General features: G+C 55.4%; 6 protein-coding genes across 6 annotated transcripts; 3 read left to right on the forward strand and 3 right to left on the reverse strand.

Moving 5' to 3' along the window:
• Window positions 1-2,194: 2,194 nt before the first annotated feature.
• On the reverse strand, window positions 2,195-3,387 carry M406DRAFT_231146 (family 17 glycosyltransferase; the record flags this gene model as incomplete). Its single annotated transcript, XM_040915861.1, has 3 exons — window positions 2,195-2,321; window positions 2,498-2,758; window positions 2,897-3,387. Coding segments are annotated over 3 exons (879 nt in total), but the record flags the coding sequence as incomplete, so codon positions are not given.
• Window positions 3,388-5,782: 2,395 nt separating this feature from the next.
• On the forward strand, window positions 5,783-7,256 carry M406DRAFT_269444 (uncharacterized protein; the record flags this gene model as incomplete). Its single annotated transcript, XM_040918008.1, has 4 exons — window positions 5,783-5,960; window positions 6,156-6,373; window positions 6,459-6,866; window positions 7,014-7,256. 4 exons carry the CDS (start codon window positions 5,783-5,785, stop codon window positions 7,254-7,256), a joined length of 1,047 nt encoding a protein of 348 aa, XP_040771112.1.
• A 1,404-nt stretch (window positions 7,257-8,660) lies between these two features.
• On the forward strand, window positions 8,661-13,220 carry M406DRAFT_269205 (uncharacterized protein; the record flags this gene model as incomplete). The annotated part of the gene is made up of 5 exons (XM_040917991.1): window positions 8,661-8,886; window positions 9,061-10,817; window positions 10,887-12,004; window positions 12,155-12,548; window positions 12,651-13,220. 5 exons carry the CDS (start codon window positions 8,661-8,663, stop codon window positions 13,218-13,220), a joined length of 4,065 nt encoding a protein of 1,354 aa, XP_040771113.1.
• A 603-nt stretch (window positions 13,221-13,823) lies between these two features.
• On the reverse strand, window positions 13,824-16,195 carry M406DRAFT_65537 (uncharacterized protein; the record flags this gene model as incomplete). The annotated part of the gene is made up of 3 exons (XM_040924935.1): window positions 13,824-13,846; window positions 13,910-16,012; window positions 16,084-16,195. 3 exons carry the CDS (start codon window positions 16,193-16,195, stop codon window positions 13,824-13,826), a joined length of 2,238 nt encoding a protein of 745 aa, XP_040771114.1.
• Window positions 16,196-16,747: 552 nt separating this feature from the next.
• Window positions 16,748-20,690, forward strand: M406DRAFT_296782 (uncharacterized protein; the record flags this gene model as incomplete). Its single annotated transcript, XM_040919274.1, has 2 exons — window positions 16,748-17,064; window positions 17,167-20,690. The coding sequence occupies exons 1-2, from the start codon at window positions 16,887-16,889 to the stop codon at window positions 20,688-20,690; spliced, it is 3,702 nt and encodes a 1,233-aa protein (XP_040771115.1). The 5' UTR covers window positions 16,748-16,886.
• Window positions 20,691-21,214: 524 nt separating this feature from the next.
• Window positions 21,215-24,433, reverse strand: M406DRAFT_283162 (uncharacterized protein). Its single transcript, XM_040918505.1, has 4 exons — window positions 23,330-24,433; window positions 22,347-23,227; window positions 22,134-22,265; window positions 21,215-22,085 (listed from the first exon to the last, which is right to left on the reverse strand). Exons 1-4 carry the CDS (start codon window positions 24,144-24,146, stop codon window positions 21,375-21,377), a joined length of 2,541 nt encoding a protein of 846 aa, XP_040771116.1. The 5' UTR covers window positions 24,147-24,433; the 3' UTR covers window positions 21,215-21,374.
• Between the last annotated feature and the right edge of the window lie 966 nt (window positions 24,434-25,399).

Here is a 25,399-nt window from a genome sequence, read left to right on the forward strand (position 1 = left end):
AAGAGGAATAAAGAGAATGCAACTATCTTTATCTTGCAGAAGGAATATACCAAAAAGATTGTAAAGCTGTACAGCTTCAAATCCACCAAACTAGCAAAAACTCCTTAGCTTGCTAGCTTTAAACTTCCTAAGAACTGGGAGCTTATGAATGAGGAAATGAAGATATATCAGAAGAAAACTGATGCTCTCAACTAGCTATTAATAAGTATAAAGCCTAACATCATATATACAGTTAATAAGATAGCGAAGAGCAATGTAAGCCTCTCAGCTATGCATCTATGCTTTCAGAAGCATCTCTTCAGATATCTTGAATGCTTTCCAGATCTAAGCATTATTATCAACAGCAAGATGCTAGTAAATAACATTATCAAAGTATATGCAGATGCTTCCTTTGGTAACAACCTCTTAATGCGTTGATCAACAGCAGGATATATCGTTTTCGTAGCTGGTATATTAGTACTGTGGAAATCGAAGGTACAGAACCTCATCACTCTATCCACCACAGAGGCTGAGTTCGTAAACCTCACTCCAGCTAGCCAGGCCTTGCTTTGAATCTAGTTGTTCCTCAAGAAGTTTGGTATACACCCTGAGAAGCCACTGTTATTGTTTACGGATAGCCTGAATGCCAAATACAACGTCTTAAACAGGAATAATGCTGCTAGAACTCGTTACATCGATATCTGGTACAAATGGGTTGTTGAGAAGACAAAGGAGAGCTACTTCAGCATTCAGCACGTAGGCACAGAGGAAATGGCTGCTGATAGCCTGATGAAGCTATTGGAAGCCATCAAATACAGCCAATTCGTCCAGGCCTTAGGCCTCAAACGGTGCTCTGTCTATTGGGATACAACGAATGGATTTGAAATGGGATCTGGTATACGAGATAGAGCGAGGAGGATCTAGAGGATGGAAAACACCATGAGGAGGATCGCCAGCGAGGCTCGCGAGGTTGGCTGAGGGGGTGTGTGCGAGGCCAGGTGAGTCACTGGCCCCACTATCGCCAGCCTACCTCTATAGCCTCAGATAGCCAGCTGTTTTTCCTTTCTTTTCCTTCCTTTTCCTTCCCTAAGCGCAGTCCAATACAGTTCATTTCCCATATTTCTGCATGCTGGGGTTCTCGTAGTTAGTCAAGGGAAGAGATCAGTTTTTCAAGACAACAGTTCATTTGAACATGACACCAGTCTATCCTGCAGATATGATGACTGTGATGTGTGTCAGCATACTTGGTTGTCGTCAAAGCTTAGAAAGATGGAGTTTTGATGCGCATTTGGAGATACTTTGGGCACTTTCCGTCTCTCCAGTTAGCTGGCAAAGGAGTGGCAATAATCATGGAGGCTCTTGATGAATGCTCGCCATGATTATGTGATGGGACTGATGTGTGGCCCTTAGGTAAGTACTCATCTTGTCTCTAGTTGCAATTGCAAAACTCCAGCAGCAGGTGAAATGTGTATAACTATCCACTGGAAGGCTACACAGCATGAAGAAGACAACCTCCTCCTACCTGACAACATAACGAGACAGCGCTCACAATTCACCACTATATTGTAAAATGATTATCCATGTATTAACAGGTTATCATTTGCTTCACCTTGCGACTCCTTCTGCTGACATCTCATGGTTCCGAACATCCAGACAATCGACTCCAAGGCATGGTAAACCTCCACAGATTAGTCGACAATGGCAGTGTCCTTCTACCAGACAGAGTACTGGTAGATAATTTTCCTTTTATTCTCTCTTCTTCCTTCTCCTCTCATTCCAATTCCACCAATCTGATCAATCACATTGTCGAGTCCCTCGTAAGCGACTCCAACATCTTGATGGCATCCGGGCCCAGGGCCGTGTCCTTCCCCCTGATCTCCTCCAAAAACTTCTTATCCTCCTCGCTCAGCTGCAGCGCACCAATATCCTCCGGCGTCAACCTCGTAGCTGCGCCTCTGATCTGCGCCAGGTAGTCCTGGTCCTCATCACTGAGCTCGGGCGTCTCACCAAGATCCACATTCTCATGCACCACAAAGTTCAGCGGCCCACCGCCGTCCCGCCAGGCGGGCGCAGGACCCGGTAAGGGAGGGGAAGTGCGACTCTCCTCCTGGATGTTCTCCAGGACGTAGTCGAGGTCGGGCTTGGTTCTCTCAAAGTCAGGCTCGGCATCGACAGTTTTCTTGCGGGCGAAGTAGCGGTCCAGGTCGGTCGGTTCAAAGTCGGCAAAGTTGGCGCCCAAGGGGTCGCGGTCGAGGAGCCATTTGTAGCGGTGGGGGTTGTTCTGCAGGTAAGGTGGGAGGTCTGGGTTGACCTCGATACGTGCGAGGTGTGTGCGGTCGTAGCTGTGCAGTGAGTTGAGTGGAGTGAACTCTTGTTGTTAGAAGTGGTCATATTTTGAAGGAGGGGCAAGGGGGTCAGGAGAAGTTTCTCCTAGCAAGAAAGATAAAAAGAAGAAGATAAAGAAACAAGGAAAAGTGATGGACTTTGGAGCAGAAATTAAAAACAGAAGACAACTCACAGGTCAATCCCCTTCATGACTTTGGATACCACCCGCCCAGCAGCTTTCCAGCGAGGCCCATCATGCCAGATGACACCCCCCTCGCCCAACTTCACCAGCGTCTCTGAGATGGTCGGATAGCACAGGTGACAGGTCCACCCACCATCACCAAACACATACTCATCCAGGCTGCGCTGTTTCCGCAAATCATCAGGAAGAATCGTGTCTGCGCCTTGATAAACGGTCGCCTGTGGGTGCGGCCACCACTCGTTCCCCTTTTCGCTCTTCTTGTTCTTCTTTTTCCTGTGGCCGTTGGACTGAAGAGCAGGATCAGGGTGCTCCGGCAGCGGCGGCAGTGCCTCTTCCGGGTCCACCAGCAGAGGATCAGGCTTGGCGCCCAGCCCGTCGATCTTCATCCACTGGTAACTATACCAGTATCTCCTGGTGCGGACCGTCGTGCGCTCGGGGATGTCGCAGTTGCGCAGGACCCGCGTGGTGACGGGGCGCAGGACCTCCTCGACGTCCGAGATGAGCAGGACGTCGCCCAGCTGGACCTTTTGCGCGCCTGTCAGTAAGGGGATCACGCGCGTGAAGATGGCGTTGCGCGTGGTGGCGGCGTGGTCGAGGCCGTGCTTGAAGTCGTAGGCGTGCTGGGATAAGGTGTGGCGGATGATCTTGGCGTGGTACGACGAGAGACGGCTGGTCCAGATGCGGTCGAGGAGGGTTGGGGGGTCGATGGAGGGTGGTGGTGCCGAGGGATCCGAAGAGCCAGAGTCTTCTGCCTTTGCAGGAGAAGGTGTCTCGAGGATGATGAAGTAGTCAATGTGTTGGTACATGGATGCGAGTCGGAACTCGAGGAGGTCTGCAGAGGTCTCTGATGTCACCACCAGCAGATCGTATATCCTCCTCTGTCGAGGGGGCCGTGGTGGTGCACGATGAGGAGACGTCGACGACGACGACGACAACGACGACGATGAACCCTCCGCTGCGGCAGAAGCATTATAAGGGGTGAGGTGAAAGTGGAGGCAGAACTTCTCTGCCTCGTCGAGGTTGAGCACCACCGGATCGGATGATGCTGTTAATCCTGTTGCTCCCGTGCCTGCTGCTGAGGAAGAGGAGGGACGAGAATCAACAGCAAGGGCCCCATTGAGTCCTTCCACCGTCGGATCGATGACAATAACGGCGCCTCCTTCTCCTGCTGCGCCATGCTGTTGGAAAGTGTGCGGTCCAATGATCCAGAAGAAGACGAGGGTCAAGGCTGCTATGATAGCTTTCGCCCTGGGACTGTGGGCTACTAATCCAACAGGCACCTTGAAGGGGATTTTGCCTGTCAAGGCCCGCAGCCGCTTGGAGGACGCCTTTACCAGCGACATGATGGTTGATGTGGACGACGCATCAATGTAGGCCCCCTGGATATATGTTTCGACGAGAAGACACAGAGAGAACGAGAATGAGAATGAGGCTTGCACAAGTTGTCTACTACTCCTCGAACAACAGATGGTCTCTCCTTATCAAGGGAGGAGAGATTGAACCTTAAAAGGGCATACTTGGATGCGCTCCAGTCCGTTTCGTCCAGCCACCCGCAGCAGCGCTCTTCTGTGCCGCCCCCTGTCTGGACTGGTTGACTGGCCATGCCATGGGCTGCTAACTGACACCTGCATGTGGTCTATGATCTAGATGCGTAGTAGAAATATTTGTGTTTGTGGCAACGGTAGAAAAAGAAAAGAAAAAAGATTGATGGTAGCAGAATGAGAGGGATGAAAAGAAGAAGGGGGAAAAAGAGGTTGCATTGACCAGGACCTCTATTGAATCAAGTACTATGGTAGTTAATTAATACTATGCCCATACTAAGTGTGATTAAGAAGCAGTAAAAAAATATCATGATACTTTGCTTCCAGTATTCTCCTTAGCAAATTCAAGGCAAAGAGCACCAGGAGTGATCATCCCCGTCGTGACTTGTCATCCTCAGGGCACAGACAGGAAACAGATAATGGAGACTCATACACTCATAGGGATGCAGCAAGGGGGGCGGGGCCTTTTGAGATAAACCCGGTCATTACATGCACCAGGCATTCATTCAATCGATCTATTTTGTCATCCCTGAAGCCAATTCCCAGACCACCTGCTCCGATCCACTCTTGAAGTTTATTTTAACGTACAACCGGCCGGACCCTTGGGCCCACTGCTCTTTTGCCCTGCTTGCTCTACGTCAAAAGATGGAAGGATAGGTAGACAGATAGAATCCCACCTGCAGATAAACATTTCCTTTCCCTCCCACCCTCTCTCTCTCTTTACGCCACTCTCATCACAATCAAATGCCTTGTGAAAATGTTGACGCCAAGGCAAATGGGGGAGGGTGGAGTGGGGGTGTGTCTTCGCTTGGGGCTGATTCAGCTCAATGCAGCAGTCCACAGTCGGCCTCTTACAACGCACCAAAAGGATAAGCCGTAAGCCCTTGGCTGTTTTGTAGCACTTTATTTTGGTATTCTCCGTTCGCCTGTTTGGTCCTGGCTGGTCTGTCAGCATTCGGGGCTCTTTCGAGGGTCACCCATTTGTAGTAAGTCTCAAGCTACCGGGAATACGAAGGCCCAATCCAGCGGTCCGTGACAGGTAAAAGCAATGGTATGTAATCTTTTGGGAATGAGGGACAGTAAATACCGGACCATCGCCCTTCCAAACTTGTACACACCCTCTTCCGTTGCCCTCTCCCTCTCTCTGCCCTTGTCCTGCTTTTGTCTCCCTGATTTGAGGCCGAGAGTTGTCTTTTTCGCTACTTTTACCCGGAGATCCGAACCTCCCTTGCCATTCCTTAGAACTTGTCTCAGTCCTTTTTCAACCCAGCACATCTTGTACTTGGATCGGAAAAACAAGCAGGGCAAGGTACTACGCAGCCATACTCAGGAGGAAAGACTGTCTCGGAGATACAGCGCCCAATCTAGTTCTTTGGGCTGTAATACTTGTTCTAAAGGTGTTCTCTCCTCCTCCTGCCCGGAACAGGTGACCTTCTCACTTGGCGTCGCGCCTCGCATTCCAATCACTCATTCTTCTCTTCGTCTTTCCCAATCACAAGATCATTTCATCATTGTTGTGATTGATTCTCGAACGACAAAGTAAAATCGATATCCCCAAGAAGTTATGCTGTCCACAGACCGCTAGAAGGAGAACATTACTTCCAAAGGAAATAAACCAAAAAAAAAAAAAAAAAAAGAAGATCCTCACGTTGTCACTTCACTTTATTCAATCATAGTACATCCATACCCACAACAACCCCTTGACATGCCTACCGGGGCAATTCCCAGCTCCAAGATGTCGGTGCTGCCCATCACAGAGAAGCTGCTGCCACAGAGGCAGAGCAGCAGTAGCAGCAGCATCACCAGCAACAGCGTGGCCACCGCACATCCGGCCTATTACATCGCGTGCTGGATCTTCTTTTCCAACCTGACCATCCTCTTCAACAAGTGGCTAATAGATACTGCTGGTTTCCGTGAGTATAAATTTCATTTTCCCCCGGTCCCCTCTTCCCTGTCCGTGTCCCTCATCTGAGATGGCTTTCCCTTGTTTTTACTGACCTTTTTTTTTTTCTTCTTTCTCAAACTGCAGCATATCGTGCGTGTAATCCAACTGTGTCGCCCCTCCCTATCTTCTTTCTTTGAACTGACGCAAATGCACCTACTTGCAGCTATATTCCTGACGGCCTGGCACATGATATTCGCCGCAGCCGCCACACAAGTCCTGGCCCGGACGACTAGGCTCCTCAACGGCCGAAAGAGCGTGCAGATGACGAGCCAAAAGTACATGCGTGCCGTCGTGCCCATTGGTATCGTCTACAGCGGGAGTCTCGTCTGCAGTAACCTTCCCTACCTGTATTTGAGCGTGCCCTTTATACAGATGCTCAAGGTCAGTATTTTCTTTTATCTTATTAACATCCTGTCTCTTGTAAACAACACTGACGAGTCGTGTCCTCTTTCTTTTCATTCTCAAGGCCGGCGGTCCCGTCATAGTCCTCTTCGTCTCCTGGCTATGGGGCGTAGCCCACCCGACCCGCACAGCCCTCCTCAAGATCCTCCTCATCGTCTTCGGCGTCATGGTCGCCTCGGTAGGCGAGATCCGCATCAGCTGGCTCGGCGTGTGGTACCAGATGGCCGGGCTCGTGTTCGAGGCGCTGCGTCTGGTCATGATCCAGGTCCTGCTGGCGGGCGACGGGGAGGGCATGGACCCGCTCGTCAGCCTGTACTACTTTGCGCCCGTGTGCGGCGCCATGAACCTGGTGACTGTGTACCTGACCGAGATGCAGTCGTTTGACGTGGCGGATTTTGTGCGGGTGGGGCCTACTATCTTGTTGTTTAATGCTATGGTGGCATTTGGCTTGAATGTGGCCAGTGTGTTCTTGGTAAGCTGATGAAATTCTTCCCATTCTCATCTTGTCCGAGGTGGTCAAAAGCATGCCTACGAAAACAAAGGAAAGAAGACGAAAATGAGTGAGTTGGGTTAAGGATATGTGTTCTTGCTAATCAGAGTTGTATGCACACATGTACAGATCGGCAAGACCAGCAGCCTCGTCATGACACTGTCTGGCATCTTCAAGAGCATCCTCTTGGTCGTCGTCGGGGTTTTGATATGGGGCACGCCGATCGGGTCCCTGCAGCTGTTTGGGTATCTGGTCGCCCTGTTTGGCCTCTTCCTCTATTCGGTTCCGTCGGATCGGATAGGAGACTTTGTTGCATCCGTGAAGAGCCGGTGGTTTTCGTGGGAGTCGGGCAATCGACTAACCCTGAACTGAAGGAGGAGGAGGAGGAGGAGGAGGAGGAGTGGAAGAGAAAGTGTTGCAAGGGATAAGACGAGCTTGATGATTCGCAGAGGGTGAAACAGCCGTTTGTGGTCTTGAAGTGCATATCTTTCCTTGCTCTTTTTTTTTTTTTTTTTTCTTGGATTGGGATGGTTCGTGTTTATTACTGTACGGCGTCCAGGCGTTGGTGGTCTCGTGCTTTTGAATAGTTACTGTTGCGACAGATGCAGCAGCCACTTGGTTCTCGTTATCGTCGTCGCTGTCATCATCGATGTCGTCGAGGATTTGACATGCCTACTTCGGCATGACACGCGGACGAGTCAATTCTACAATCAAATCTTAATAGTTGCCAGAAGGATTCCCTGCAACCAACATCACCACACTGTCCTTGGAAAAGCCTGCAGGCACTTGGAACGAACACCTCTTCTGACTGGTAGCCCAAACAGTTAGCCAGCTAGCTAGCTACTTTGCACATGACGATCTGAACCTGTTGCGCTGCTCGGCTGAGACAATGCCAGGCGAATGGTGGCTGATGACGCGAAAGCTGGTCATGTTCCATGATGGTTGATGACCCTCAATAAACGAGATGGCGCTGTTCTGGGTGTTCTGATTAGCCGACATGTTTTGATTGCATCTTCTCACCAAATTTGTTGACGACGTTCCAGAGCCTCGTTTCTAGAGTCAGTTTATTGAGTCTCGTCTCCTTTGTCAAGATGGTTTTCATTATGGTCTCTCATGCCATTTCTAGGTCTGGTGTAAAAAGACTAAGCACACTCAACGACAACAAAACAAGCAAGTCCCATATCAAATAAACCAAATAGAACCCAAGACAATTCCGATAAAATATTAACCCAACTTTCCCTCAACATTCAATACCCAAAAGCCATGCTGAATACCAAAAGAAGCCGATCTAAACGACGAGGGATGAAGTGCCGACTCAGGACCCAACCGGCAAGCTCAAGCCGGTCTTCCGGCCTTCGGATCGGCCGTCGAGTCCGATCACCTATCGACCAACTACCCGTAGCGGAGCGGGGCTTCTCATTATTGGCGGCCTTGGACTGACTGGTGTGGGACATACCGGCAGAGTTGGTGTTGGGGCCGAGTAGTGGATGAGAATAAGAAGAGGGAGAGGAAGATCCGTGTGTATTTATTTATCTGAAAAGAAAGAGGGAGAGTGAGAGAGGAAGAAAACGACCTCTACATTTCGTGTTCATTTTGTAGTGTTTCCTCTCTTCACGTCAATCTTACCAGTCGTCACTCAGGCTTCCCTCTATGGTAGAATTGGCCAACCCAATTTGATTATACCAAATACCACCATCTATTCATTAACGACCTATCTTTCTCTCGTCCTCTCTCTCTCTTTCTCCACACACACACACACACACACACACACACAACATGCCAGCAGCCACAGAAAGACCGCTACGAATCTCCATAGACCGAGGCGGCACTTTCACCGACTGCATAGCCAAGGTCCGAGGCAGACCCGACATTGTCCTCAAGGTGCTCTCGGTAGACGAGAGGAACTACCAGGATGCGCCGACCGAGGCGATCCGGCTTGTGCTGGAGGAGTTTTACGGACAGCCGATCCCCAGAGGGACCGAGCTGGATCTCAAGGACGTGGGTGAGTTTTTGAAGTCTCTCTGGTGATTAAAGGGCACTCACTGTATTGGATTGGAGAGAAAAAGAAAAGAAAAGAAAAATTGCAAGGAAGAAAAAAAGGGAAAAAAGATAAAGAAAACTATGCATGGGAGACATGAGTATTAATTCTTTTCCCCCCCCCCCCCCCCTTGTACAGAATGGATCAGGATGGGCACAACAGTAGCCACCAACGCCCTCCTAGAGCGCAACGGAGAAAAGACGGCCCTCCTGGTGACAAGAGGCTTCCAGGACGTGCTGGTGATAGGCAACCAGTCCCGCCCCTACATGTTCGACCTCTCGATCCGGCGGCCCGAGGTGCTGTACTCGGACGTGTTCGAGGTGCCCGAGCGTGTCATCCCGGCGACCTGCTTCGACTCGGAGCTGCGCCGGCTGAGGATGCAGCACCCTCGCCAGGAGGCCGTGCGCGAGGTCGTGCAGGCCACCACCACGGGCGAGACGGTGCTGGTGACGGAGGAGCTCGACCAGGACGCCGTCCGCGCCCACCTCGACCGGCTGTACAGGCAGGGGTATCGGTCCGTGGCCGTGTGCCTCATGCACGCGTACATATTCCCGCGCCACGAGCTGCAGATCCGTGACTTGGCCAGGCAGGCTGGGTTCGAGCACATCTCGCTGTCGCACGAGGTCTCGTCGCGGTCCAAGATCGTGCCCCGGGGCAACTCGGCCGTGGTGGATGGCTACTTGACCCCTTCCATCGAGCGGTACCTGCGCACCTTCAAGGCCGGTTTCCCCAGCCTTGATGGCGACCGTGATCGTGATCGTTCTAGTGTCGGTGGTGGTGGTGGTGGTGCTGGCGGCGGTGGCCGTGGTGGTGCCAGGATCGAGTTTATGCAGTCCTCTGGCGGTCTGGTGCCCTCGTCTGCCGTGTCGGGCCTGCACTCGATCCTGTCTGGTCCTGCCGGCGGCGTGGTGGGCTACGCGGTGACCTGTTTCGACAGCCACACGAGGACGCCCGTCATCGGCCTCGACATGGGCGGCACCAGCACCGACGTGAGCCGGTTCGACGGGGAGCTGGACCACGTCTTCGAGACCACGACGGCGGGGATCCCGATCCACGTGCCGCAGCTCAACGTCAACACGATTGCCGCGGGCGGTGGCAGCGTGCTGGGCTGGCGAGACGGCCTGATGACCGTGGGGCCCGAGAGCGCGAGGTCGTTCCCTGGCCCGGCCTGTTATCGCAACGGCGGCCCTCTGACGGTGACGGATGCCAACCTCGCCCTGGGCAGGCTGCTTCCAGAGTACTTCCCTTCCGTCTTTGGGCCTGGGCGCGACCAGCCCCTGGACAGGGACGTCGTGCTGGCCCGGTTCCAGCAGCTCACCGAGACCATCAACCACGACACGGGCAAGGCCCTCAGCTGGGAAGACGTGGCCGACGGGTACCTGCAGGTGGCCAACCAGGCCATGTGCGGCCCCATCCGCAGCCTGACCGAGGCCCGGGGCCACGAGGCCGCAGCACACCACCTGGCGTCGTTTGGCGGCGCCGGAGGGCAGCACGCGTGTGCCGTGGCGGAGATGCTGGGCATCCAAAAGGTGCTCGTGCACAAGTACTCGTCCATCCTGTCGGCGTACGGGATCGGGCTGGCCGACGTGGTGCGCGAGGAGACGAGGCCGTGCAACAAGAATGTGGACGAGGCGGGCGCGGCGATCCGGGCCGAGATGGACGGGCTGGCCGAGACGGCGAGGGCCCACGAGTCGATGAGGAGCTTTGAGGACGGCGTGGTCGAGGTCAGGAGGTACCTGAGCATGCGCTACGACGGCAGCGAGACCAGCATCATGACCTCTGCGGACCGAGACATGGACGAGGCCAAGGCTGCGTTTGTGAGCACGCACCATCGACAGTTTGGCTTCACGCCTGCGGGCAGGGCCATCTGGGTCGATACTGTGCGTGTGCGTGCTGTGGCGAGTGGGAGACGGTACTTTACCCAAAAAGACCCAGAAGAGAAGATGGTGGCTGGCGACGAGGAGTTGTTGTCCACTGGTGCTGGTGCTGCTGCTGGTGCTGCTGCTCCTGGTGCAGTTCCTGCAGAGCCAACCCCAGAACAAACACGTCCTGTACGCTTCGCATCTCTCGGCTGGGTGGTCGACACGCCCGTCTACACCCTCCATGCCCTCCAGAAATCCCCTGCCTCCAAGGTCCGCGGTCCTGCCCTCATCGTCGACAAGACCCAGACCATCGTCGTGGGGCCCAACTCATCCGCCAGCTTTGCACCAGAAAGAGACCTTCTCATCATTGACGTCCAGCCAGAGGTGTTGGTCCCAAAACAACAACCTCATGCTCCTCCTGCTCCGCCAACTTCTTCTTCTTCTTCTTCTTCTTCTTCTTCTTCTTTTTCCTCCTCCTCTTCCTCCTCTTCTTCTTCTTCCTTTTCACAAGAAATCGAACCAGTCAAGCTCTCCGTCTTCCGCCACCGCTTCTTCGGCATCGCAGAACAAATGGGCCGCGTCCTCCAGATGGTCAGCGTGAGCGCCAACATCAAGGAGAGGCTCGACTTCAGCTGCGCCATCTTCACCGCCGACGGCCACCTCGTCGCCAACGCCCCCCACGTGCCCGCCATGATCGGCAGCATGGCCTTTGCCGTCAAGTCGCAGATCGCAGAGTGGAAGGGCAGGCTCCGCGACGGCGACGTGCTGCTGTCCAACTCGCCCGCCTACGGAGGCGTGCACCTCCCAGACCTGACCGTCATCACGCCCGTGTTTGCCTCCTCCGACATCATCTTCTGGACGGCCTCGCGCGGCCACCACGCCGACGTGGGCGGGATCCTGCCTGGGTCCATGCCGCCCACCTCCAAGCACCTGTCCGAGGAGGGCGCCGTGTTCGACTCGTTCCTCCTGGTGCGCGACGGCCGTTTTCACGAGGACGAGCTCCAGCGCATCCTCTGTGTCGAGCCCGCCCGGTATCCAGGCTGCTCCGGCTCGCGCTGCTTCCAGGACAACGTGACCGACATCAAGGCCCAGGCCGCTGCCAACCACTGCGGCATCCGTCTCGTGCGCAAGCTCATTGACGAGTACACCATGCCCGTCGTGCAGCTGTACATGGGAGCCATCCAGGATGCCGCCGAGCTGGCCATTCGGAACCTCTTTAGGTCTCTTGCTTCTTCTTCCTCTTCTTCTTCTTCCTCTTCTTCTTCTTCCTCTTCTTCTTCTTCCTCTTCTTCTTCTTCTTCTTCTTCTTCTTCTTCTTCTTCTTCTTCTTCTACTACTACTACTACTACTACTACTACTACAGGCGCCAGATCGCATGCCCGTCTCGAGGCCACAGACTTCATGGACGACGGCACCCCCATCACACTCACCGTCCTCATCGACCCCGACACAGGCTCGGCCACCTTTGACTTTACAGGAACGGGGCCCCAGGTCCTGGGCAACTGGAACGCCCCCGAGGCCATCACCCACTCGGCCGTCCTGTACGCCCTGCGCTGCATGGTGGGCAACGATATTCCCCTCAACCACGGCTGCATCAAGCCCATCACCCTCGTCATCCCGCCCCTCTCCCTGCTCAGCCCCCACCGCGACGCCGCCGTCTGTGCAGGCAACGTCCTGACCTCGCAGCGCCTCGTCGATGTCATCTTCAAGGCCTTTGGCACCTGTGCCGCCAGCCAGGGCTGCATGAATAACTTTACCTTTGGCGTCGACAACAACAACAACAACAACAACAACAACAACAACAACAACAACAACGTCCAAGACGACAATGACGACGACAACGATGACGACAACAAAGACGACAAGATTGGCTTTGGCTACTACGAGACCATCGCAGGAGGCAGCGGCGCAGGCCCCCACTGGAACGGCACCAGCGGCGTCCACACCAACATGACCAACACCCGCATCACCGACCCAGAGAGCCTCGAGCGCAGATACCCCGTCCTCCTGCGCCGCTTCGCCCTCAGGCCCGGAACAGGCGGCCGAGGCGCCCGGCCCGGCGGAGACGGCGTCGCCAGGGAGGTCGAGTTCAGGGTGCCCATGACCGCCTCCATCCTGAGCGAGAGGAGAAGAAGCTTTGCGCCGTACGGGATGCGCGGCGGCGGCGACGGGGCCAGGGGCCTGAACACCTGGGTCCGGAACAACGGCGTGCGCGTCAATGTTGGTGGGAAAGGGTCTGTCAGGGTGAGTGCTGGGGATCGGTTTGTGGTGGAGACGCCTGGTGGAGGGGCTTGGGGTGCTCTTGATGAGGACGAGGATGGTAAAGGACAGGAGAAGATGGCAATTGGGAGACAAGATGGACAGGGTGAGAGGCCGTTTGTGCCTCTTGCGAGTGGATCTATTGCTGCGAGGATAGATCTTGCGGATCAGGTCTAGATAGGAGCTTCAGGAAGAGTAAATGTCCTGTCTGTACATTGAGTATGTCAGCAATGGCATGGAGGAAGAAGCAGAAGAGCAGATATACAAGATGATATACAAAACACAGCGCTTTGCAACTTACCTCTACTGAAATGCAAGAAAAGAAGGAAGAAAAAGACATCTACAGGCGGCGTGCCTAGATGAGAGTAGTCCATGGAATGTGTTCCTCAAGTTGTGCTCAACGGACGATGGTGAATGAGTGGCTGGAGCAGCGTCATGGCCGATGGATTATTTTGATCTCAAAGCAAGACAAGCAAAGCCATCTATCTTTTTTCTCTCTCTCTCTCTCTCTCTCATCCTTCTTCTAAGCTCACTCGTCCTAATGAATCCGCTCAGCCAGAAAGAAAGCAGAAGAAAAAAGAAAAAAAAGAAGAAACACCATAAACATGCCTGACTCCATGGGAGGAAAGCAAGATTGCTCTTTTATGAAAAGCATACCGTGCAATCATCATACAATCCTTGCCCATCCGCTCGCTGCCTGTTTTGTCGCTCATCCATTAAGAGGAAATATATTGGAACAAGAATACTCTTTTCTGCTTGCCATCAGCATCATCATCATCATCACGTATCATCAAATGCTCCCTCTTTCCAGTTCCCGTGTCCTGCACCTCCAGCCCCGGCCACACCTCGTCCAGCACCACCACCACCAGCCGCCCCAGCCCCCCCAGCCGCCGCCGCCGCCGCCGCTGCTGCTGCAGCAGACTGGCCAAAGTTGGTGGCATGCTGGTCCGCATCAGAACTGCCCATATAGTAGAGCGAAAAGAACACCAGCAGGTGCAGTGCGACGCAGTACGCGGCGAACAGGTTCCTGCTTGTCCGGGTTGCCAGCACCGTCCGTGTGATGGTGTAGACCACGCGCTCCGGGAAGCTCATGCGCTTGTATGCCCGCGCAGACTCTCTGCCTCGGAACGCCGCAAACGGGCTGATGTTGGACTCGTATGCTGAGCGGTACCGGTCCATGCCTCCTCCTCCCACCTCTCCAATGGCGCCACCGCCACCAATGGCCACCGTCGACGGATTTGGGTTGTCCGCGTACGAGGACGACGAAGACGTCACCGCACCGGCCGTGTTGTGGCTGCTGCGGTTGTACGTCGAGACATAGCGCGTCTTCTCGTACAGGTTAAGGTTATCCTTCTGCAGGGCGGCGATCTCCTGCCGCAGCTGGGATACGGTCCGGTGCGTGCCCGACAGCTCCTGTTCCAGCTGTGCGTTGCGCTTCTTGAAGCGGTCTCGCTGCGCTGTGATCATCGGCAGGATCCCTCCTGACCCGCCACCAACACCGCCCATCGGCTCGCTGCTCATCGCGTCTCTTGGGTGGAAGCCACTGATAATGGACGACGTGGGTGATGTGCGACCTCCGCCCCGCCGTCCCCCTGCCACAGACGGCGCGTAGCGGCTCACATACGTGCCTGCGACCGACGCCCCTGACGAGGGAAGAAAGGCGCTTGCCTGTGACTGCAGGCTGGACAGGTCGTTCTCCAGCTTCTCGTTCAGGTTCTGTGACTTCTCGAGCTCCATGTTCGTGCCTGAGAGCTCCTCCTGCAGGTCCGACAGCCTGCCCTGCAGGTCCTGGTGCGACACCCGCAGGATCGTCAGCTCCTCGTTCAGCTTCTTGTTCCGCGACAGCAAGAGCTGCTCCAGCGTGTCGCCCTTGCCCTTGGCGCCGTTGCCGTTCGCCTCGTCCACCAGGTCCTTGGCCTCGTCGTCATCGCCTGTGGAGAACTCGATGCTCTTCAGCACCTCCAGTTCCGACTTGATATCCTCGTAGTCGCTCCACCTCTGCACCTTTGCCTTGACCGCGTCCCGCTCGTCCTTGAGCAGCGCCACCTCCCTTTCCAGGCCGCGCAGTCTCGTGTCCAGTTCTCGTTTCAGGTTCTCCTTCTCGACCCTCGAGGCGTCCAGTTTCCGGATCATGGAAGAATTCTCCGACCGCATGCGCATGTATCCAGGGTCGTCTTCCAGTGATGTGGTCTGCTGGCTTGAGGCCTGGGATTTGGCCTGCGCGAGCTCGAGCCGAAGCTGCTCGTTCCGCGCCTCCACCTCGGCCAGCCTCACGCTCGTTCTTTCCAGGTCCGAGTTGACCATGTCCAGCTCGGCGCTTGTGACGTGACCTCTAGGCTCGCCTTCTGGGTCCTCTGACCTGCCCAGCCGCTGGTTGACCTCGTAGCTGGCCTTGATCTCGTTCAGGAGGCGCTCCTGGTTCTCGACCTTGTCCTCCAGCGCCTTCTCCTTGGAGGCCCAGTTGTCCTTCTTCTCATCCAACACCGCAATCCAAGACGACTCGACCTCCTTGACCTTGCCCTCGAGGTTCTCTTCGAGCTGCTTCCGGGCCTCCCTCTCGGTCTGCAGCCTTGACTCCGTCTCCTCCAGCTGCGACGTAAGCCCGGCCACTGAGCTCTGCAGCCGCTGGTTCTCTTCGGTGACCTTGGGCAGGGTGTCCTCGGCCACCAGCATAGAGTCGACAGCCGCCTCGAGCAGGGGATATGGGTCTGGCGCCTCGGAGAGGGATGTGTATGCCTGGAGGAAGGCCGAGTTGATCGATTTGGAGTGGTTCGTCAGGAGATCGATGAAGGTCTGGTATGCCTTCAGGAGACCCTTCACCTCAACTAGCTTGGTGGCATCATCGAGCTTTCTAAAGTCTTTTGTCTTCTGCGCCAGGTCCTTCCTCTGCACTGTGGAATCTCGTTGGTATGCCACTATTTCGGAAGCCGTGTTGTCGAGGGTGGAAATCATAGTGGTCATATCGATATCTGGAAGCAATGCACCCGTCAGCTATGCCCACAGGCCGATGTAGGGTGCCTGCGCGAGGTCAACGACATACTCCTCCATGCCGAGATGGCCGCCTGGAATTTGTTATTTGTCTCTGGAGCCGAAGCGGCGGCGGCGGCGGCAGCTGCCCCAGAGGGAGCTTGGGACGACGCCGCGTCGGCCATGGTTCCCGGTACTTGGCGAGTTCAGAAGGAAAGGTTAAAGATTGTAGGTTGCCCAGCTCAATCAGCAGCTGAAGCTCATGGCAAGCATGAAAGTGATAGCAGCGCAGCAGTGAGTGTGTATATGTGTGTGTGCTCTCGCGGTTTCGCTGTGGGAGAAAGAAAGATGCGACGAGAAATGCTGGACGTGTTCTCTCAAGGGTCTCTCTGTCTGTTGCGTTTGCCGTCTAAGCCGCAGTGAGCGACACGCAGCAGTAGCAGCAGTGCTAAATCTGGGGTACCCAAGCACACCAAGGTTGCCTGCCAGGGGGGCGGGGGTGGTGCCTGCGCAGGGACGGATTTAGAGCGTGTTGATGGTGGTGCTATGGTAGCTGTACAGTGGTACCACCTTGCAGGAGCTACGTAACCTGGACCCCCCAAAGGACCAGGGGGGCTCTTGAGTGCTGTTCCCTGTCGGCAGCAACCTCAGCTCTGGGTGCCCATAGTAACACACTACTATGGTACTACTCGTATCAAGCATTCTGCCCACCAGATAACTTGTTACTTCCAGGGCGGCTTCCGGAAACCCACCCTCACGACTTGCCGTCTACAGAAACACGAGACAACCGACTCTTCACCTCCCCCCTCCCTCCTCCTATTTGCTGTCTATAAAAAATGTTGATGCGGCATTGGCGATGACATTGCGATCCCAAAGATGGGAGGATTCGACCCTCAAAAACCAAAAGCTGGAGGTGTCAGCTCGGGGGGCGCAACAAGCTGGGACTCGTACGCTGAGACGGGCCCGTTTGTCCTGCGCACGCTGCTTGACGATGTGCCCCTGTCTGAGGATGGCGATAATGACGATGTAAAGATCAATTGCGTTGACTATCTCGGTGAGAACCCTTTCTATCTTTTCTTTTTCGACTCCTAAGGCCCCCCTCTCTTTGCTCGTCCAGAAATTGAACGGTCAACTGACTGTTCATTTTCCCAAAAAGGCGGCAACCTCTACATCGGCACTTCTGCCTCGGAACTTCTCCATTTCGTCCAGATCCCTCCCGACCCAGCCGATAAGAACAGCCAGCCTGTCTTCATCCTCGCCTCGAGGCTGCGGCCGACATACACCGAGACTTCTGTCGCTGGGGCCGTGAAGCCTGGGGTCCAGCAGATCCTCCTGCTGAACAAGGTGCAGAAGGCTTGTATCCTGTGCAACAATACCGTCACATTCTACTCTCTTCCAGAGCTGAGCCCTGTGTTCGGCACGGTCCGGGTTAAGAACTGCTACTGGATAGGAGGTCTGGACTTGAACCTGCTCGAGGAGGATGCAGGGGAGGCCCACGATGACCACCAGCGCCCCAGTGGAGAGACCATTATGCTGTCTCTGGCCAGAAAGATCCAGGTTGTCCGCGTGGGAGATGATGCCAGGGTTTTCAAGCAGATCGACTTCTCTGGGAGCACCATATCGGTCCGGCGCGACTCGATCGCCTGTGTGGCTGACTCCAGGAACTATGCGCTGCTGGATGTCGACCGGCAGCTAAAGATTCCACTCATGGCCATCTCCTCTCTCGACGACTCGCAGCCAAACATCGGCCAGGCCCAGAATATCGCTGGCAACTCTGACGTTGGGATTCTGCGAAGCTCTTCCTCGGCGCAGCCTCGGCCTTTGAGCTCTGCGCAGGGTGAGGCCCAGGGCCACAGTCGCAGCACGAGCCTTGGCGGCTTCATGTCACATGCCATCAGGAGACAAGGCGGCAACAATTCTGGAGACGGTGGCCAGCACGAGTCGGATGCTCAGGGCTCTGATTCGCCACGTCGCGCAGCAAGTCCAGACAAACAGCAGGGCAGCAGAAGCAGCAGCACCCAGGGGCTCGCCGGCTCCATGGACAAGGCTCTGCCCAACCCTCCCGACGCGGATACTTTACAGGTTTCCAGACCGCCACATGTCGGCCCCCCAAAGGCAGCTGCTGCCCCAGTGATATTGAAACCACATATTGTGTCCCCAACGCCTGATGAGTTCCTACTTGTGACTGGCACTGGACCTCAGGACCCCGGCATCGGCATATTTGTGAATCTTGATGGCGATCCTACAAGACCGACTCTTGAATTTGACAAATATCCCAAGGAGATCGTCGTTGATGGAGGGGGCGCTGACATGTCCTCATCAAGGCCCTCTCTAGGAGAAGAAGAAGAGGGATACGTTCTCGCATCACTGACAAGACAGTTCGAAGACGGGCTCCATGCCGGTCTCGAAGTGCAGCGATGGGACCTCAACGTGGGCGAAGGAGAGCCTCAGAAATTCTGGCTCGAGCCTCCGACATCGACGACGAGAAGCGCAGAAGGCACCGATAACAATCCTCCCACACTGGGCATCCGATTACTCAGGAGCAGCGAGGAGTCAAATCTCCAGGGAGTGGTGGACAGACTCTGCCAAAAGAAGTTCTCTCCATTTTCCATAGGGCAACAGCAGCTTGAGTCCTCGGCCATGTCGCTGAGGAGTGTCGACTCTCGGACCGCTCTCTCCCTCGAGAGGCTGAACAAGGAAAGAGAGCTTTTTGAGAGAGACGATGACGAATCATCACCGTTACCAGAGGGCTGGGAGGCGATGCGAAACGAGGAGGAGGAAGCCTTTGCAAGGAGATTTGCAAAGACCACCTCCCGGCTGGCGGTCTGGTCTGGCAACCGCCTGTGGTGGGCAGTGCGGAACCCGCTGCTCTTGCAGCTGGACGCAGGCATCGCATCCACCGCCATGGAACAGCACGCACCGCCTCACACAGCCGAAGAGCGCCGCCAGCTCTTCTCTATCCTGGCGACCATACGTGGACGCGACCCAACAACCGAGCTGGAGTTCATGACGTTCAACTACATCAAACAAAGAGCAAGTGTGCTCCTCTTCACGAGCTTTCTTCACTCGCAAGACACGGCATATCCACCTGAACTCAAAGCCATGGAAGAGGTTCTACTGGACTCGAATCTCGATCCTAGAGTCATCCTTGGTCTCATTCCTGGCCTGCGGAACGAGATCCTCGAGCCTAAAAAGGGTATATGGGTATCGGGAGGCGTCAAGGGAACTGTGGAGAGGTATATGGCATCAGAAAAGTCTGGCCAGATTGGCCGCAGCGTTAGTGACCTGGCGGAGTCGACCTTGCTCTTTGTCAAGTCGTATCTCTGGTCAACCAGGAGGAAGAAAGGTCTCGCCAGCACCGGCAACGAGGGCGAGGTATTTAGGACCGTCGATGCTGCACTGCTGGTAGTCCTCCTCGAGCTCGATAAGGACTCGGCGCCCGGCCTGGGCAAGAGCGGCAGCATTCGCTCCGAGCTGTATGAGCTTGTCGATAAGGGTGTCGACTGCTTTGACCGGGCCGTGGACCTGCTCGAGTCCTATCACCGGCTCTTTGTACTGAGCCGTCTCTACCAGAGCCGTAAGATGGCGTCTGACGTCCTATACACGTGGAGGCGGATCATCCAGGGAGAGCAGGACAAGGGTGGCGAGCTCAGGGACGGGGAGCTGCGGGTCCGCGAGTACCTGTCCAAAATCAGCAGCCAGCCCATCGTCCAGGAGTATGGCCTCTGGCTGGCGAACCGCAACCCAAAGCTTGGTGTGCAGGTCTTTGCAGACGACAGGGGCCGCGCCCCCCAATTCGAGCCCGCCCAGGTGGTCGCCCTCCTCCGCGACGAGGCGCCCGATGCCGTGAAATACTACCTCGAGCATCTTGTCTTTGGCAAGGGACACACAGCCTACGTCAACGAGCTCATCACATACTATCTCGACATCGTCATCAACCAGCTCAGGTCATCTGCCCCGGCAAGGGAGGCCATGGCGAGCACATATCTGGCGTACAGAGCACTGCGGCCGCCCAAACCAACCTACAGACAGTTTCTCCAGGAGAACGCGCCACCCGAGGATGAAGCCTGGCAGGGCCGACTGCGGCTCCTCCAGCTCCTCGGCGAGACGCACGAGTACGACTTCAAGGCCATCCGGGCGCGCATCTCCGACGCCCTGCCCGCCGCCCGAGCAGAGGAACAACTCCTCGTCCCCGAGACCATCATCCTCGACGGACGCGAACGCCGACACGAGTCCGCCCTGCGCCTCCTCGTCCACCGCCTGGGCGACTACGACACGGCCGTGTCGTACTGCCTCCGCGGCGGCGCGAGCATCTACACGCCGCACCCAGGCCGACGAGCCTCCATGCCCACCGAGGACACACAGGCAGGCCTCTTCCGTGTCCTGCTCCGCGAGTTCCTCGCCATCGAGGATGTCAGCGACCGCGTGGAACAGACGGGCGCCCTGCTGGAGCGGTTCGGCGGCTGGTTCGACGTCATGGAGGTGCTGGAGCAGATCCCCGAGGGCTGGTCCGTAGAGGTCGTCGCCGGGTTCCTGGTCACTGCGCTCCGGCGGATGGTGTCTGAGCGGCACGAGGTGGACATTGCCAGCCGCCTGAGCTCGGCGGAGAACCTGCGGGTGAACTGGGACCTGCTGATGAAGATTGACGAGAAAGGCCCGACGGTCGAGACGGGAAGTTGAGGAGGCCCGGGGTTCCCTCCTCTATCTCTCTCTCTCTCTTCCCCTCTCTCCCTTTCTCTTTTTGTATAATGATGATTTATGTAATTTCTGATCTTGGCTCCCAACCTCAATGCAAAGAAATGTCATGGCTCTTTGGAGCGCAATTCAACAGTATGGACATGCACAACAGAACATATATACAAACGACCCTATGACCGGAATCCCCCGCGTCAAGTTGACCAGCTCGACCACACATTCTTTTCTGTGTTCTATGTCGGATTGTGCTACTACTTCTACCACCACCACCACCACCACCACCATCACCACTGCTACCCTTTCCCGTCGTCGTAAGGGTGAACTGAAGAAGGAGAAAGAAGTAAGAATCAAGTCCACCATACAAGACACAACAACAGTTGCTGATGGAGGGATTTCCAAAGAGCTCTGACTTGATTAGACCTTAGGATCATGAGGGTTGGTGCAGAGGTTGTGGCGCTGAGAAATGGGCACAATACTTTTCTCCTAGTGATAAGTCTCCTAGTGATAATGATGAAGAAAAGATGCTCCATGAATTGGTATTCGCCCCTAGTGTCGCTATCGCTTATGAAGGAGATGATTATTTCCATAATACACAAACACAGTCTCTCTCACAGCCAATCCTGCCCAGCCGGGCCCACTTCTCTCTCTCTCTCTCTCTCTGTCTCTCTCTCAAGACTCATCATCATCGTCCACATCCTCCGCAGTGGCTGCCACCGGGCCCTTACCCCTTGTTGCTGCGGCTGATGATGAAGAGCCACCCTCGTTCTCCACGGTTTCCTCCTCGTGAGCGGCGGCTGGGGTCCCATTGTCGTCCTGGGATTGGATGCCCGTAACGAGTGATCCGCTGCTGCCGTTTGCGCCACTGCTGCTGAAGAGCTGCGCTGGCCCACCCCAGTTAGGCAGCACCGGTGTGGGCGCTGCGACTTGGACTACCGGTGCCTGTGCTGGTGTAGTAGACATCACAGCCTCAGGCGCATCTTGGCTAGGAGCAGGAGCAGCAGCAGCAGAAGCAGGAGCACCGTGTTCGCCTGCTGTAGCGGATGCCTCGGTAGGGCCGGATCCCTGAGACGGTGCGGCAGAGGAGTGCTGCGCCGGGTCCTGGTTGTTCACTCGCACGCTGGGATGTAGAACAGCCTGGAGATTAGGAGGTATCGCAGCCTGCTCCAGGCGTTGAAGGGGAAGGAGAGACCATCCTTGAGGGAGGACGACGCCCTCAGGGAGGTCCGGGCTGCCAGCTGGGATAGTGGTACCACTTGGTGGTATGCTGTGACGGATGGCATGGGGTGGTGAGCTCGAGCCCATTCTGAAGTTGAAATGAGGGCCAGCAGCGGGAGGTTGGAAAGGCGGGAGAGGATATTGAGCGAGGGGAGCGTATGGGAGCTGTGGGCCGCCCATCATCATTGGAGGAGGAGGAAAATGAGGAGGCACCATCGGAGGAGGAGGAACAGGAGGAGGAATTTGCCCCGCGGCGCTACTGCCAGCAGGAGGTTGAGCCGCGGCGGGTGTTGGTGCCGTTTGGCCATTCTGGACTGAAGAGGTGCCTTGTTGCTGTTGTGATTGCTGCTGTGGTTGTGGAAGTTGTTGTTGCTGTTGTTGTTGTTGTTGTTGTTGTTGTTGTTGTAGTTGGTCCTGGCCCTGAACCTGTCGCAGGCGCAGGATCTCAGATAGAAGATGGTTGATCAGGTGAAGCTCATGCTGGGCCGCCTGGACATTCTGCATGCCATTCTGTAGGTCGCGAACCTCTTGTTGGATTCTCTGATCGACCTCCAAGAGCCTATTCCGGACAGCCTCCATGGATGAGAGGTCCGCGGTTTGGGCGGCCACTGGGGGGTTGTTTGCCTGCGGTATAACGCGTCGTAGGTTGGCCTCATTTATCTCGACGCCCATGCGGTTCGCGAGCTCTGCGACCTCCTGTCCACCCTGCGCAAACCCTAGGCGGATCGGTCCAAGGTTGATGTATCTCATGGCGTTCCTGGGCGCTGCAGGCTGCTGTGGGCCTCCCTGCCCGGCCTGCCCGTTAAGCTGTGCACCCTGCACGCCGAGGGGTGGTCCGTTTTCTGCTGCTGCCGCTCCGGCCTCGTTCTGCTGCCCATTGTTCGGGGCGATGTGGAAGGCCATCCGGTGCCGATATGGTGGACGCTGCTGATCAGCGACGACAGAACTGCGGCACGTTGGGCAGACCTGTTGTCGCTCCAGCCAGCTCTTGAGGCAGCCAAAATGCAAGATGTGGCCGCAGGGAAGCTTCTTGGGTCGGTGTCTCTCGAGCTGTCCGGCGTTGGGGTCCCAGGGCCGCATCTCCTCCCGGCAGATGATGCACGTGTCCTCGTGTCCGAGCTCGTCCTGGCTGGCGTCGGGGTACCGGTTCATGTCCCTCAGTGCCTGTTTGTACTTTAGGAGCGCACTCAGGCGCTTGACGAAGCTCCTCGCGGTCATGAAGAGATCTCGCATGATGTGAATCGGCAGACCGTAGAACCTGAGAAGGACGCCGAAGAAGGCAACGTAGACTGAGAGCTTGAGGAAGTCTGCCTGCCGAGTTAGAGAGAGAAAGAGAGAGCGAGCCAGCCAGCTGGTAGTAGTCCTCCAGACACACACCAAAAAGGAAGAAGAAAAAAATGAAGACGTACCGGCAAAAAGGTCCAGGAACAAGACCCACTGCCCCTTGGCCTCCCACCCTGGAACCTCAATGTCCATCTCCTCGACTTCATCCGGGTCGGGCAGAGGATCACCCTCGCCCTCTTCTAACTCGCCAGACTCCCTCCTCCGCAGGATGTCGTCCCTCTCGCGGCGGACCTCGTCCCTCCTCTGGCGCAGCCGGAGCCTGGTCTGCTTCCTGACGACGCTGGCCTCGACGAGCGAGATGACGTAGCGCAGGGCGGTGTGTAGGGAGCCGACGACGAGGACGGCGAACTCGAACAGGAACATGACCATCATGGTGGGCTTGGCGACGGCGATGACGGTGTGGATGGAGTAGCTCAGCAGCCAGCAGTTGTAGGCGACGCTCGCGGCCAGCGACACGACCAGGCGGGTGTGGAACAGGCGCGGGTTAGCGGGCGGCTGCTGCTCGAGCACCTCGACGCGGCCCTCGCCAATCCAGCCCCAGACCTTGCCCGTGATGAGGGCGGTGAACATGACGAGGAAGAAGGCGCCGACCTCCTCGCGGAACACGGTCATGGCCAGGCACGTCTCCGTCACGGCAAACCACGCCTTCTCGTACAGCTGCTCCACCTCGACGGGGCGGAGGGTGCCAAAGCACAGGCGCTGGAGGCCGTACATGAAGGAGCCGTACGCGAGGAAGACGAGGTTGACAAGAATCATCAGGCACAGGTTCGACTGCGAGAGGTACACCATGGCCGAGTAAAAGTTGGCCCGCTGCCAAAAAGCCGACGTGACGACAGCTGCAGCCAGCGCCGCCGAGGTGCCGGCGTACACGGCGAGGCGCATCGTGTTTGCGTGTGTGTGTGCGTGCGTGTGTGTGTGTGTGTGTGTGTGTGTTGTGTCTGTGTTGTGTCTGTGTCTGTGTCTTTGGGTGGGGATGATGTGTGTCGCGTAAGGAAGGCGGAAAGTTCGGAGCAAGTTCGATTCGGCGGGACGAGAGTGGTTCGTTGCTGGATCAGAGACGGAGACAAAGAACCGAGCAGATTAGACACGAAAAGAGCGTAGAGAACGTCGGAAGAAGAGGGGAGGAGGGGGGTTTGGCTAGGTGCCCATAGTTGCGTCGTAAGGACTGGAGGTTGGGTTGATTGTGATTGTAGGAAGGAAGAGGACGAGGAGGAGGGTGAGGGGAAGCAGGATGGTGATGGTGATGGCGATGGTGATTGCGGGTAAGTATGCCTGTACGGCCTGTACTCCTTCAGAACTAATGCCACGTTGATCATCCAGAACGTCGTCATGGCATATTCCTTTGTTTGTAAGGTACACAAGGTAGGGGCTTACCAACTAAAACGGCCCGAGAGACAGGGGTAGCTCTTACCATTCGATTGTTACGGATTAGTGAGTCAGCTCTCTGTCTAGGGTTAGGGTTTACTTCCAAGTCAAAAAGGTGATACTTAGAAGTCACACAAAAAGGCCCCAGCATTTCACACGCAGATGTGACAAAGTGGTGATATCCAAGACATTATTTATTCTTTTTTTAGAATTCAAGAGTATTATCACTCCCATCATAGTCGCTTACACTGTATATAAAATAGCAAGAGTAGAGGGAGCAGAAGAGTAACAAGAAAAATTAAAATCATCAAGTCTCGCACCTTTCCAAAGGGCCCCATTGGACATGCATTTCTTTCCCGTCTTTCCCAAGACCCTGCCACAGATGATAAACCGTCCCAAACAAGAAGAAGTAAGGACAGAAAGAAGCCTTAAAAAAAATTCAAAGGCTATATAACAATGTACCCGGGTATCGTCGCTACAAGTGTTCCTTCCATAGAGGGTGGGCAGTATGTGTGAGGTTGTGTGTGTGTGTGTGTGTGTGTGTATGTGAGAATAAGAAGTGGTGGTGTGCCCCAAAAATCAACCAGTTCTTTTTTTTTTGTTCTTTTTGTAATCGCCCGTGTCCCAAATAACCATGCCTGACTCGTCGCTTTGTTGAACAATACATATAATGCAGATAGAGAGAGAGAGAGAGAGAGAGAGAGAGAGAGAGGGAAAAGCAATGTATAATGCAAACAAGGTGGGTAATAATGTGTAATACGATGTGATGC

The sequence above is a fragment of the Cryphonectria parasitica genome (assembly GCF_011745365.1).
Source record: "Cryphonectria parasitica EP155 unplaced genomic scaffold M406scaffold_10, whole genome shotgun sequence".
Lineage (NCBI taxonomy): Eukaryota > Fungi > Ascomycota > Sordariomycetes > Diaporthales > Cryphonectriaceae > Cryphonectria > Cryphonectria parasitica.

What these genes read in the sequence shown, in the direction of transcription:
- M406DRAFT_283162 (XM_040918505.1), bottom strand. Translation starts at nt 24,146, where the DNA reads ATGCGCCTCGCCGTGTACGCCGGCACCTCGGCGGCGCTGGCTGCAGCT. An exon ending in GTTCCTGGACCTTTTTGCCG is followed by an intron (nt 23,228 to 23,329) that starts GTACGTCTTCAT and finishes CTCGGCAGGCAG; the next exon opens with ACTTCCTCAAGCTCTCAGTC. An exon ending in AGATCCTGCGCCTGCGACAG is followed by an intron (nt 22,266 to 22,346) that starts GTTCAGGGCCAG and finishes CAACCACAGCAG; the next exon opens with CAATCACAACAGCAACAAGG.